This window comes from Perissodus microlepis, chromosome 18 (genome assembly GCF_051167445.1).
Source record: "Perissodus microlepis isolate ML-2025 ecotype Zambia chromosome 18, ASM5116744v1, whole genome shotgun sequence".
Lineage (NCBI taxonomy): Eukaryota > Metazoa > Chordata > Actinopteri > Cichliformes > Cichlidae > Perissodus > Perissodus microlepis.
This window is the reverse complement of record NC_140478.1, coordinates 26,402,347-26,417,407: the sequence shown is the minus strand read 5'-3', so window position 1 is coordinate 26,417,407 and position 15,061 is coordinate 26,402,347. Positions and strand designations below refer to the sequence as shown.

Here is a 15,061-nt window from a genome sequence, read left to right as displayed (position 1 = left end):
GGCTATGAGAAACTTTTTGATGCTCGTCCTGCAGTGCAGATAAGATGTTTAAAGCCAATATGTTTTCTTTCATCTGTGTGAGTGCGCTCATACCCTCTCCCTGCTGTTGCTCTTGAATAGCAATTTCTGCTTAGAGAACAGAATTGATAAAAGTACTGAACATTTGTACAGCTAAACGCTGACTTTTATCGTAAGTGACAGCACTGAAGCACTAAAACTGCAAAATGCTGGAGTTTAACACGATGGTTGTAATTTGAGGTTTGAGACTCCAACAGAGGGTCCCTGTGTGGGAACACTGCCAGGTACTTAGGCACTAGGCCTACTGAGTGAACATTAAATGTCATCTAATGGACGATGTGCAATATGGTTATTTGATTTTGAGTCAGATATCTGGCAAGATACAGCACGGATAACAGAAATGAAGAGAACTTTCTTGCAATCATTCCCTCAGGTTTTCGTATTAAAGTCGTGTAAATGTTAGCTTAATTGATAATACAAAAAGAATCATTGTCTTATGGTGGAAATCTAACATTTAGATAACCTCAAAAACCCATTATGCTTTTGAAATATCCCGCTGGGAGGTCTACATAACAATGATTTACAACGCTTAGAAACATGTTGAACTGTGTGTTGTGCTTTTTGTCTCACTGTCAGGTGGGCTAAAGGTGGCGTGCTGCTGGAGGGAGCCAGAGAAAGCGTGTTTGTCACCACCGCAGATCACTCATTCTTCACCGAGCCCGTGTCCTGTCAGGTGTTTAACGCCGTGGGAAGCACTAACGTCAGCATCCTTGTGGACGTGCACTGTGAGTAGAGTGCAAACACTTCTTAGCTGAGTGGGATTCTGATGACATGAATGCGCTTTGTGCTCTTTATTTGTCTAAAGAAACATGCTGCATTTATATTGTTACCATACACCATTCGTGTATTGCGCAATGAGTAAATTCCCAATAGGCTGTTATTGCGTTTTCTCTCGGTTTAAACTGAGTTTAACAAGACACTTAAATGAATTAGGTAAATAATCAAAATGTGAAAGAAGCAATGTGTTCTTCATAGTTAAGGACATATTCATAAAAAGATTGCAGTGAAAAAGGACAAAAAGAGAAAACAGTTGCACAAAAATGTCTTCCTTTATGATAGTGAAATGAACAGTTCTTTCTTAGAGAATATGAATGAATTCTGCTGTAATAAAACTTCTGTGTAATCGCATATTTTTTTTAAACGAATCAAATGAAAATCAACCAAATCAAGTCAACAGCCACCTCAAGATGCTTTATGATAAAGAGAAACACAATAATAAACTTTATATTGTTGTAGTACAATATATTGTATATAATGTGTTCTACACAATATAAAGTGTAGAAGACTGCTGAAAATCATAAAAATAGCTAAAATAATAAGTTTGACAAAAAAAATTTAATAATTAAAAATTTTACATAAATTTTACAAAAATTTACATAAAAATCTTTATTCTATTAAAACAGCAAAAGTGAATACTCCTACTACTACTACTAATTTTACTACTGCCATTAATAATAGTACTAATGGGCTCCTTCTGCCCTCCCTGTAATGCTGTGGCTTGAAGTGTAATGGCTGAAAGCATCACTACATGTTTGTTGTTTTGCTTTGAGGAACAGATAAAAGAGAAGAACCGGAGACTCTGCGGGGCATTCCCAGTTCATAAAACAATAGCATTTTCAGAGGCCGTCTGATGCAAGGGCATGTAGACTTGTAAACCTTAAAGACTAAAAAGGGAATTTTAAAATTTGTGCAAAAACTACCAAAGCAGTGTAAATAGGCTTTAAAGTGCTTTTCTGGTCTTCGGTGTGCAGAATCTATTTGTTTTTTGAAATCCGGATTAAAAACGATTTTGTTTTTGTACCTTTTACATAAAATATAATTGTAATTATTGTATTTTTGTTTTGTCCTAATGCTTTTTGCTTTTTGTCTTTGTAAAGCACATTGAATTGCTTTGTATGAAAGGAGCTATATAAATACATTTGACTTTGGTAGGAACCCTTTTGTTGCTCATTTGGTGATCGGATTGCTATTTTCTTTCAGTTGGCCCCATACTGGTAGTGGAGCCCAGGCCGGTTACAGTGGATGTGGACGCAGACGTCACTCTGAACTGCAAGTGGTCTGGAAACCCTCCTCTCACTCTCACCTGGACTAAAAAGGGTTCCAGCATGGTAAAAAGACATTTTTACCTTTGAACTTAAATCTAAGATCACCCATTCATGATGGATTAAAGTATTATTTCTATAAATACTTATTAATTACTGAAATATATAGACTATAAAGTGAGAACAGCTAATGTGGTCGTAGTCCTAACCATATAATATATAAGCACATCTATATTAAGGACCTAGATTTTGTTAATGTTTGCTCAGTTGTAAAGCCATCTTCATATCTTAAATTTTTAATTTTTAGCTAACAAGTTAAAAAAAGCTTGAGGGGAAAAAAAAACTAATGGTGCCCTCCAAGTAAATCAACATGCTATATGAATTAAAAATAGATAATCCTCCCTCCAACCTCCTTTTTTAACATCTCTCCAGTCTGCTTATCTCTGTTCTTTTCCTCTTCATCAGCCTGTTTTTTCCCTACCTGTGTGTGTGCGTCCAGGTGCTAAGCAACAACAACCAACTGCATCTGAAGTCAGTGAGCCAGGCTGATGCGGGCCAGTATGTCTGCAAGGCCATCGTGCCCCGAATTGGCGTGGGAGAGACCGAGGTTATGCTCACTGTCAACGGTCAGTTAATCTTCACTTACTCTGCATTATCAAGAAAAGTGTCGACATTAGCAAAACTCACAACATTTGTAAAGAAATCTCCCTACACAAAGCACAGCCCTAATTCTTAATAAACAAGGCATAATGAAACCACACAGACCTGCAGGATGTGTTTATTTGATCTAGTGTTAAATGTAAGCATGCATCTATCTGAATCGCTCTGACAGCTGAAGAGACTGAGCGAATGGAGCACAGTACTGTATGGGCCTGTCGACCCGACCTGATTTATTCCGGCCTGACCCAAATGATCTAATCAGCTAATTTTTCAGTCATGAACAGGCCAAAACCCAATATTTCAAAATCTCACAGAGCAGCCAGCAGGTACTTAATAAATCAAAACTGATTCACCAAGAACACAGTGATAAAAAGAGAGTTCACAAATGCCCCTTAAATCTTCACTAAATAGCCAAGTTCCTGATCAAACAAGAAAAGAAAATCACTGGCATGCCCTTGCAAATGAAAAGCTAAAAGCTTTTTTCATTTTATTAATGATCTGGTGATTATTTTGGCACTCATTCACTAATCAGACACTTAGTGTGAACACAGTAAAGTATTTGTACCATCCACCTCGTTCCCATGACTCACTGCAAAGCATGATGCATTGTTTTAGTGGAGCTATTTATACTTCTGCAGAGCACGGCTACTGTATAGCACACCAGCTTTGGTTTCATAGTTCAGCATCACACTTTATCTGACGATTGCATGTGTCATACATTTAATCAACTTAAATATGCTTTATAATACAAATATAATATTTACATAAAAATAAGCTAAATGAGTTCAAAATAGCAACAAAATGGCAGAAAAGAGAAATAACAAACAACAGAGAGAGATGAAAGACACTAAAAAGTTATCATCCACGGGCAGCTCGAATGGCAAACGCTCCTTTTACAAAACAGCAGAGCCTCTTTCTCCAATCTACGGAAATTTAGAGACATATATGGTGTTAATAGGTCTTTGATATACTTCAGAGCAAGGCCGTTTAATTCTTTAAAGTAATTAATAAAATTTTAAAATCAATAGAGAATTTAACAGGCAGTCAGCGCAAATTTGCCAGCACTGGAGTAATGTGATCATTTTTTTTAGTACCGTACCAGATCAAAATCCGGGCAGCAGAGTTTTTTCCTCAGCTGGATTCAGTTGCGAGAGCTCGAACTGATGATCAAAACCACTGCAGTCAAGTCCAGAAACACAGTAATTAAATCCATGCATGACAATTGAAAATAAGATGACTGGATGTTATTTTCAACTTACAGAGGTCAGTGCTAAAAGCAGCTTTAAATATTTTCCTCACATTAACTTTATTTTCCACTCTGATTTATTTTTATTTCTCGTACAGAGTGATGGTGGGCTACGCAAGCGCCGTTACATGCGTGTTACTTTTATTAGCCCGGTTTCATTACTGAAAAGGAGAGCACTGCAGTGCGGTTGCTGTGTTAACAGTCTTTCATTCACTGTGATAGAGAGTGACAGTATTGCAGCGAGCAGGTTTTCAGTGACTTTGCTCAGAGTGTTTTTGTGAAAAGCAGTAGATAACAGCAAAATCTTTCTGCAACTTGCTCAGAGTTGTTGTTACCATTAAAATTACCCACCTGCAACAGACATTTCACAGATTTTCTGCATGACCAGACTCTGAATGCATCTTTCAGCTTTTCCTGGCCTTTTTTAAAACTCTTTGTGTACAATCTTCGAGCACATAGCCAGAGTTAGGAAACACTATTATCAATGCAGTCTGAAATATAGAGGTATAGAGGTTGAAGAACTGTCTATGGGATGTATTAATACTAGAGAATACATCTCTTCTTTCCTTAATAAAGCAATTATTCGTGTCAAAGAATGTCCTCTAATAGCAGACACTATATAAGAAAAAAAAAATCTCATTTGCTTTTTGGGGTTCTCTCTTAATTCTACAAATTAATATGATTTTTATGAATGACAGTTTTTCTTCATTGTAGTAATCCTCCTCTCTGTGCATGTATCCCTCTCTCTCTCTCTCTCTTTGCCTTGTGCTATCTCACCCGTTCAGGCCCCCCTATCATCTCCAGTGATCCGGTTCAGTACGCTGTCAGAGGGGAGAGAGGGGAGATCAAATGTTACATCGCCAGCACCCCTCCACCTGATAAGATTGTAAGTCCATCCTTGGAAGTTGTAATCTTCTGCAGAGGTGCTTGACCTTTTCAGATTGCATCTGCCTCACACAGAATCGTGATCGCAACGCCTCGTCCACCCCGAAAACAAAATGATTTTTACTTTCTCTCTCCAGCCTGTGTCACACAGGCCGAAAGACCGACATAAGCGACTGTTCTCCAATGATTATGGGAGAACAATCTGTTCCTCCTCTGTGGTGGAAGGTGTGACTCATCAAAAACAGCTGCTGTAGTGTTTGGCTGAAAAGAAAGAGGACACACACACAAAACTGTGCACCGTGATCCAGTGAGATGTTGGAGTGCAGTAGATTAGATTCAGCTTCGATTGACGCCACACGTTACATGTTACTAAAGTATTTGTAAAGGTTTTGTGTTTGAATGGCTTGCGGTGAGTTGCACATTTTAAGACTTTTTATTGAAAAGTAAAAGTGATTAAAAAGTGAAATCACTGTGACTTTAATGTTCAAAAACATATTAAACGATCCAAGTAATAAATCACAGCTAAACGTGCCTGCAGTTTTTACAATTTACAACAATTTGGTGTATGACAGGCAGGTATGAAATTGGCTGTAACTCTCACACCATCACAAAATAGCTACGACATATTTTTCTATTATTGACAAAGCTGTTTCTACAAGCCTTTAAATGTCACCGCACAGGTTTTGTAGGACACTCAAATTACCACTATTTCACCAGTGATACATTGGCTCCGGTCAGTCGGTGGATGCACGTGTATATGTCAACTTTCAGGAAGTCTTTAGCTGTTACAAATAAAAGACCAAGCTCACATCAATGTGTAATCCTGCAATATCTATCATACATGCATGTTTACTGCTCTCTTAAAGTCAAATATGTGGAAAAAAATGAAATTATAAAAGAAAATGAACCAAGAAATGTTGAAGTTTCTTTAAATGAATCATCTCCTCCGAATCCTCCACCATCTCTCAGGGATGCAGTGATGCTTGTACCTCTATTTTGGGAATCGACTGTAAACATGACAAGTTTCACAGTGATGGAATCAATCACATTACAAAGACAGCCAAGTGTTGGTTTCAGATTTATTTCACTGTCTACAACCTTTGGTGTAGTTTAGTTATATCAGGATCAATCAAAGTATTGATCATCCCTTCCTCTTATTATGATGTAAGACTCATTTTTCAACACAGGAGTAAAAAATGTTCTGCAATTAAGGAAAAAAAAACAAAAGCAGGTATGGATTTCTTTTGGCAAAAATATAATTTATTTATGATATATTCACCTTGAAGTATTCATGTGGTAGTTTACCTACTTAGCCTTTGGTAAGACCAGCTAAAAGTTTGAGACTGAGTGTTTTCAGGATATCCGACCGATGGCTCTAGTAACCTGATAACAGCTATCGAGTTCATGACTGTGAGGTATTCATTATTTGTGAATTCAGAGCAAAATTGTAAATATATAAATAAAATGGTGCATTTATTTAAACGTAAACATGACTGGTTAATAACACATGTACCTCAAGTGGACTACAGATAGAAACCAGTCACCACCTGTCACCATATGCTGTGCTCCTTTCCTACAGATCCATATGCAGATATTATATTGTGACCCTCTCATATGTATCATTACTCAGAGCTGGTTATCGCCTGATTGGAAGGTTACAGAGATGTGTTGCTGAAAGATTTGAATCTTGTATCAGCTTTTATACAGTTACCCTTGAGTAAGGCATTACACAACCCACACCTCCTCCAGTGCTGTGTGTGGGTTAAAGGTCTTCCTTTGAGCTCAGGTGTGACTTTGTAAAGATGTAGGACTGCGATTCGTGAAATGAACACTTTCAGGCTATTTTTCCTAAAGACTGACTCAGTTTTCTTACGAAATACCATCAGTATGACTTAGAAATACCATAATCATATAAATTTCAAACCCTCATATAAAGACAATCAGCATCCAAAGCTCAGTTCAGTCCTTTTCAAAGTAAGCACCATCATTTCTTTAAAAGAAAGCTTTCTCTCAGATTGCCTTTCCAGAAAACTGTAATTGAGTATCCGCCTGAATTTGCCATACCAGCTGTGTGTGCTGTTTTTCTCCTAAGGTCACTGAGAGCAATGCCTGACCAAACTCAAATTTAATTTAAAGTGAGGTTTATATAAGTTAAAATATAAGTGGTTTGGCATTCTATATAAAATTTCAAAAAGAATACGATGACCAGTATGCACTCATATCACAAAAAGAAGCAAAAAGAACTGAAATAAAGCCACTTACACCATTTGAGTTTGAAGGCTAGAATGAGTCAGAGAGAATGGGGGTGAAGTAGATCGAAATGAGAAGGAGAGAGATGGAGGGAGAGTAAAATTTTGTACCTTTCAGCGTCAATTATCCAATTGTGCAGCGCCGACATGACAGAAATCAGAGCTTTTAGAAAGCTTCAGCCCCCTGCTGCATTGGCAGAGAGCTCAGAGCGTATAATGTGATATGACATTATAGTCTAGGCTTAATGCAGAGACACAGGGACTCATAAAATATGAAGTATGATGCTGTGTGTGTGTGTGTGTGTGTGTATGAAAAAGTGTGGGCAGTGTGTGTGTGTACGGAGAAAGAGGGACAGAGATGCAGACAAAGGTGGTGCAACATAATTATTGTGAGGAAGTGCGATTAAAGAGAGAGAGTGAAGAAAATGAAGCGTTCTGCAAAAACCATCCCTGGTTGAGTCTTTAATGACATTTGCCTTTTTATTTTTTCAAGCCAGGTTAAGAGGTACATTAGCCCAACATTTGGGTGTATGTATATTTGATATTGTCATGCTCTATATTTAATACCCTGGGAATTCCACCTCAGCAGATTTTAAGTAGAAAAACCTGCTCGAGTTTTTACCTCTCTTGTACACTTGCTGCACTGTGTGTGTCTCTTCTTTTTAAGCAGAACTGTTTTCTCACCCACTCAGAAAACTCTGCGGACACATTTTAATTGGGGAATAGTGTACCAGTTACCAAGGTGTGAAAATATAATCTTTCGATCTTAAAATGTATTTCCTCGCTTTTGTCTCTTTTAACACGTCTTAACAACAGCCCATCTGTTGCTCGTGTGTGTGCGTGCGTGTGTGTGTGTGTGTGTGTGCGTCCCTCGATGTGAGGCTATCGTGAAAAAGTGAAATCAGCATTATTGATCCCTGAGGTTAAAGTGGATGATTGCAGCAGAAAATGTTGGAGTTTAGATAAAAATCAAACAAATTACAGATGCTGGCGAATCAGCATCACATTAATACAGCTTGGAGGAGATGTGTTGATTAGGCACATATTTATATATTTATATATTTACAGATATATCAAGTCTTTATTCTTAATCTAAAACTGAAGTACACTTGGGCGGCTTTTTTAGAGGCTTTTAGAAACAGAACAAATGCAAAAGCCAGTGCTCACTCCAACATGTTTTACTGACATCTTAAAATGTATTTTACCAGCTGTGTGTGATAGCCTTGGCCTCTTCTCTGTCAGGTTGTCCAGGTTTAGATGTCAGGCCTTTGGTATCTTTGTTACAGGTTTGGGCGTGGAAGGAAAACGTCTGGGAAAAAGAGAAAGGCACACTAATGGAGAGGTACACAGTGGAGCAGAGTAAACCTCCATCTCAAGGCGGGGCTGTTCTCTCCACCCTGACCATCAACAATGTCATGGAGTCAGACTTCCACTCCCCGTACAACTGCACTGCCTGGAACTCCTTCGGACCTGGCACCATGATTATCACACTGGAGGAGAAAGGTATGAAGGGGGGGAAGGGAAACATATGTTGAACATGGTGGTCATGCTGAGTACTCCTCACATGTACACATTACAGAAAATAAACTACACTCATCTTTACTTGCTATTATCAATTCAAATATTAGCATAATGGAATTATAATGCATCATTATGGAGAGACTGTGTTGAAGTTAGGGTTTTAGTTTGGTTTTTTTTTATAACTTGTTCAACTTTAAAGCACAGATGAAGCTTGCCGTGGCACGTGATCAATGCAGATTGCAGTAGTTAGTAAACAGAATTAAAATATTTATCATATATATCATAAATGTGTATCTAATTTTCATGAGCTGCTCTCCTTGTCTTTTCAAACACGTAGATACACAACTACTCCACTGGCAGAAGCACAAAACCCCTCCTGCCTTCCTAGTTTAATGCTAGAATTATGTTTTCTGTTTGGCTACTGCATTGTGGAAGTTTACATACATAAAGCAAAAGCATAGAAGAAGACAAAGATTATATGTAGCAACCATGGATGTTAACATTACACTGGACTTGAATGCAAAACGCTTTAACTGTAGTTAAATTTATGAAGTTGTGGCGTTTCTGTATAAATCATTCGGACGTGGCAAACTTTGTGAGAAATACTCCAGCTTTCCAATTTTTCAAAAAAAATTGGCTTTGGAAATAATTTATTAGGAAGGTGTTAAATTAATTTGTTGGGCTTTAAATACCATGAAGAAAATTTTTTTCTGGGTGAGCTTTTTGTGATACGCAACAGGAATTTACATCAACAAAATATTAATATAAAGAATGAAATATCAACTGGATGTTTCATATTAAAATTTTCTATATCTCTTCATTTCTAGATGCTCCTCACTCATCTATGTGTGTGGCTCAACTGAAAAAAGGCAATATAACGTAATCTTCATCATAATAATTAAGAAACTTAATTCCAAATGTGATGACGGTTGGTTGTGTGCTTTGTCGTTTGTTTTGTGATGAAGGCAAACAGCTGAGTTTTTAAGCGCTGAATTTGTTTACAGAAAAAAAAATCAGACGGGGAACTTAATGTCCCCGAACAAGATGTTCTTCTCTTTCTTACAAGCTCAGATGCCCTTGAACAAGATTATTAAGCTGTGGCCTCAGCCAGAGAACAGATAGATAGTGTTGTTAGTCCATTCTGGATGGTTACATATTTTATTGCCAGAGCTTGGTATGCCACATTACATTGAGAAAATGGCTTCTCCATGCTCTGTCAAACTGTTATTGTTTCAACTGTCAGATTTCGCCGGCTTCAGAAAATCTCCCAAACATCTTTGAAAGCAAGAAAAAGAGACGGAGCCTGGATTTTCCCCTCACATGTTCACTTAAAGCATTTCATTCCTTGTCTGACTGGTGCTGCTTCTGCTCCTTATCAACAGAAGCAGCCCTCAGAGATTCAATATTAAGCTAGAACACCAGTGGATTTGTGCTTAAACGACACTGCATCCGCGCAGGTTTCTGTAACAATGAGGCAGCAGCTGTCCCTCAACCCCATACCCTTTTTCTGCATGTGTTTGTTTCAGATATTGTTCCAGTGGGAATTATCGCTGGTGGCACGGTGGGCTCCTCCATTCTGCTGCTTATTTTTCTACTGGCACTCGCCTTCTTCCTGTACCGCCAACGCAAAGGCAGTGAGTGCACACAGTCGCTCTCTAATGTGTTTGTGTAGGGGCATGCACACACTTATATTGTGTGTGTGTCTATCAGTCTTTCTTTTATCCACTCTCTACAACTGTCATTCTGCTTTTCCTGGAAAAAAGGGACACTTGCCAGCCATATAGCAAGCGATATTAATGAATATTCATATAATATGGCAAACTGCCTTAAGACGCCTACTGTACATTTCCCTTTTAATTCTTTTGACTTATATTTATAAGCTGCTTCTACGCTAGATAAAGTACATAAACAACAGAGCAGAAAACAAGAGCATTCAGAGGTGAATAGTATTTAAATTATGAATTCCTATATGTTATTTCTACAGCCTGCAGCAATCCAATTAGTATTTATGAACACAAATCACGCTTCTGTTAAACGGGGAGCTAAAAACAAGCGGCGTCTCTTAGTTGTTTAATTTTGAGCTGCTCCATCTCAAATAAAGAAGTGGGAAAGACAGTGAAGGTGACTGGCAGAGTCCCCAGAGGGATTTTCTGTGGATAAGAGTGTATTTTTTTCTGGTTCAGAGCTGATAACACCTCTACAGAAAAGACACCGTTTGGAAATAGAAACTCAAACAAACATCTTTGTGGCTCCAGATAAACAGTCTTTCATTTGTCGTCTACGATGCAGCGCGACACTTCACAGATTTAAATCTCTACTTTTAAGGTTTCTGGCTGTGGAAGTGAGTTGTTTGTGCTGACAAATATTGACTGCTTTGCGACTGAAGCATGTTGAGTTGAGCATTTTAAGTTGCACGAGACAGTATAGAAATACACTTCTTTTATTGCCCTAATATTTACATGTTTGCAGTTATAGACAAGACTGCCTTATCCTAGCTCAATAAAGCCATTTGCACACAGTAAGTATATTTAATATCAACATTTTAGGTTGACTTTTACCAAGTTTAAATTCACAAAATGTGTTGGAAAGGTGGGGTTTAGGTTTTCCAGCTTTAATTTGAAGGGTTTAATAGAAACGTATGGAGGAGAGAAAGAGCACACGCATGTTATAATAATATTATAGTAATGTTATAGCACGGGCCTGTGCAAATGGATACTGAGCCAAAGCATGCTGCAAAAGAGTTTCTCAAAGTAAAAAAAATTGATATTGTGGAATGGCCAAGACAGTCACCTGATCTCAACTCAACAGAGCAGTTTCTCATTTATTAAAACTGTAAAAAAGGAATGCAGAATGACCCAAAAATGAGCAGCAACTGAGACTGAAACGGCTGCAGGAAGGAAACATAACTCAGGGCTGAGACTTCAGGCATTCATTGACTGCAAAAGAATCTCATCCAAGTATTAAAAACTTTCCCAACATTTAAAATTATGACAGTTTGTCCAATTACTTTTGAGCCATATAAATGGAAAAATATTTATTAAATGACTGTAATTCCAACAGTGAAGCTGAAAGTCTACACGTAAAGGACGTCATAATTTTGTTTTTATTTCAAATCCACCTGTGGAGCTGCTTGTTTTTGAGAAAAACTGGCTAAAAAAATTAGATTGCTTCACATGGTATGCTATTTGTTCTGAACGCTTTTTTAAAATAAAAAAATTGCAGACACTTCCACAGCATCTACTTTTAGAAAACTAAGCTGCTGAAGTCAGAAACATGAAACTACGGTGGCCCTGAGAGGCCAAACGGACTGCAACTTAAGAAAACACCAGCAAAAAGAAAAACACTGCAAAAGCACACAAAACACAACGGAAATAGGAAAAACGACAACGGAAATAGGAAAAAACAAAACAGAAATAGGAAAAACGAAAACAGAAATAGGAAAAACGACAAAAGAAATAGGAAAAAACAGATTTCCAAAAGCTCAAGGGAAATGTTTCTGGGGAGACAATAACCCGACGGACCAGTTGCAGGAACCAAAATATGCTAATTGCGCTGGGAGACACTTAAAAGAAGTGGAGGATCTATCGGTTTTGTGAGGAAAGAAAAGATGAGAGGTAAGTGTGTTAGCCTAACTATTAGCCTAAAAATCCGTCATAAGTATTATATGAATCGTGACAAAACACACCTACCATGTTTTGGGTTCCTGCAACTGGTCCATCAGCTTATTGTCTCCCCAGAAACACTTCCTTTGTGCTTTTGGAAATCATTTTTTTCCTATTCCCGTCGTCGTTTGTCCTATTTCCGTTGTGTTTTGTGTGCTTTTGCAGCGTTTTTCTTATTGCTGGTGTTTTCTTAAGTTGCAGTCCGTTTGGCCTCTCAGGGCCACCGTACGAAACAGTAGCCGACCCAAAATACAAAGTCCAGCCAAGCAGATGGATTAACAACGACAGTATACCAAGATACACAAAATATGAAAGAATACACATAGACACAGAATACAAAATGATAACCACATAAACAAATAAGAAAAAACTAATATCACACCTACAAGGAAAGGACAAAGGTGGTTAAAACTGAGAAGTTCGTATATAAAAGACAACAAATTAAATAATGACTCATCCTTGGATTTGCAGACAGAGACATCTGCTGAAACGATATTTATCTTATAAATTTTAATCAAAACAACCCCTGATAAAGAAATTATTGCCCAAGTAGAGTGGAGATATTTTAGCATATTCTTTCACTGTCATATCTTTAGAGTTCATGTTGGGATATTTTTCATTTATTTTAAGGCTGTCAGCATGCCAAGGCAAATAATGAACCAGGCAAGCTGAACAAATTTAAAACAAAAAATAATGCTGAAGTTTTCTTTTCTTGCAACTTTTCTAGCTAGACTGAAAAAGAAGTCAATCATTTATCTTAACATTACCACACATTATAACCGGCGGTTGTGTTTTTCTTCCAGGTCGAAGGGGTGTCACCCTCGGTAAACCAGACATCAAGGTAGAAACGGTGAACAAAGAGACCCACAGCCTGGAGGAGGAGGCGGCCAACGTCTCCACAGCAACCCGCATGGTCAAGGCTATGTACTCTGTGAGTAGGCTCCCATCTGAGTCACCGGGGGCCGTGGAGAGGAGGCGTATGGGTCAATGGCCTTAAATGTACAGATACACTGACACTAAAGGCGACTTGGCAGGAGAGGCACACACAGACATTCTCACACTCACACAATGGGAACAAAGACACACGCACAAGGCCTCACTAAAGACACACTAAAAAACACAAATCCATAAAAAAGATGTCAAAATATATGCGCGCACACTCGACTCAAAATCAATAAAGCACAATGAAGCATGTGTACACACACATATGAGGAGAAACAAGGACAAGACATTCACGCATAGATACAGGAGAAAAACTAACTGGGGGAAAAAATACACAGTTTTTCCTCAATGCACACATATTTGTGCACACAAAAAACACAGAAATAATAAACAAATATACAGACACACACTCATTTTAACATTTTGTTCCTTTTAGAGGAGAATTCAACCCCGGAAGTCCTGGAGAATCTAATCGACGCAGCTCTGACACGGTTTTAAAGCTCGGGCAAAAACACCTTTTTCTCCAACAACTAACCGTTTCTCGTCTTCCGGTCTCTTGGGATTCAAAACCTGAAACTCTGTTTTCCTCTCCCCTCCCTCTCTTCTTCCTCCTTTCCTTTTTCACCCTCCCTCTTTCCGTGTGTGTGTTTCGTTGTTTGATGGTTTAGTTTCTGCCCTCTGTTTCCCTCTCTCCCTCCACTCAGCCATTCAAAGATGACATGGACCTGAAGCAGGACGTCAGAAGCGAGAGTGACACCCGGGAGGAGTACGAGCTCAAGGTGAGATGAGTCAGCGAAGATATGTTGGCATGCTCGCGTTGGATTAAAATAAAAAAAACACTTATCTAGAGCATCGCTGGACATTTGGCATGGTGCATGAGATTTGTGATCATGTTCTTCAGGTCCTGCTGTACTTTTTCCTGTGGCTTTACATCACAGTTAAAGCAACTTTTTCTGTAGTGCCTTTTTTTTTTTGAGTGTGAGTGTCCTGGCATAGAAACCTCCACTATCTGTATCTGAGTTCACTTATAGAGTCTGATGATCAGGTATCTCTTGAAAAGGCCAGAATTCTGTATTCTTAGGCAGCTCGACCCTACTGTGATTGTCACACGGCTGCAAATAACATAGTTTTAACTTTTCTAGACTAAATAAGTAAAAGACAATAAATAAACAATGCAAGTATTTCAGTTTCTTCAACAGTAATGTAGCATATTAAACTTGATTACTTCTTGATTACTTTCCTAAGCATTTTAAACTGGGTGATAAAGCAGCAAAGTCCTCCACAAGATGCTGAAGTTTCAGGTTTGATATCGAGCATTTCAGTGTTAGCAGAGTTTTTCATTGTTTCTATACAATCTTTACACCGTACTGTAAGTTAGAGCCTTTTTTGGCATATTCGGCTTGTTGTGGGCATGGCAGACAGTGATTGCTTGGAGGAATTCATATTGATTTCAATCCTAGACGAGGAGGTGCAAGTTCAAAGAAGAGTCAAAGTCAAAAACACTGCTTTGAATTTTAGTCCATACTACCAAATGCAAAGAGCCTGTGTAGAAACAACTCTTTGTAAATAGTCCTGGCCTTGGTGGTTTTGGTCTTTCCCAGCAGTTTTGTCAAGAAATAAAAAATATTAAATATTTGGACGTAACCCTTTATATCCCCTGTAATTATTAAAGTTCTGATAGTACCGATGGTAAATGTAATTAGAGTACATATCTGTCTTTGGTAATATTTTGGTATTTAATAATTAATTTCTATTACACATACACAGTGCTGCGTT

At 38.1% G+C, this 15,061-nt stretch overlaps 1 protein-coding gene across 2 annotated transcripts in view; it reads left to right on the top strand.

Moving 5' to 3' along the window:
• kirrel1b (kirre like nephrin family adhesion molecule 1b) overlaps nucleotides 1-15,061 on the top strand; it is an 84,424-nt gene that overhangs the window by 62,440 nt on the left and 6,923 nt on the right. Inside the window, exons 7-14 of one of the 2 annotated variants that reach the window (XM_084911525.1) lie at nucleotides 655-803; nucleotides 2,059-2,186; nucleotides 2,620-2,746; nucleotides 4,812-4,912; nucleotides 8,447-8,663; nucleotides 10,208-10,315; nucleotides 13,147-13,274; nucleotides 13,954-14,064. In XM_084911525.1, the coding sequence (XP_084767651.1) occupies nucleotides 655-803; nucleotides 2,059-2,186; nucleotides 2,620-2,746; nucleotides 4,812-4,912; nucleotides 8,447-8,663; nucleotides 10,208-10,315; nucleotides 13,147-13,274; nucleotides 13,954-14,064 (1,069 nt within the window). The remainder of the gene's footprint in view (nucleotides 1-654; nucleotides 804-2,058; nucleotides 2,187-2,619; nucleotides 2,747-4,811; nucleotides 4,913-8,446; nucleotides 8,664-10,207; nucleotides 10,316-13,146; nucleotides 13,275-13,953; nucleotides 14,065-15,061) is intronic. The other variant, XM_084911526.1, reaches the window with a different exon arrangement.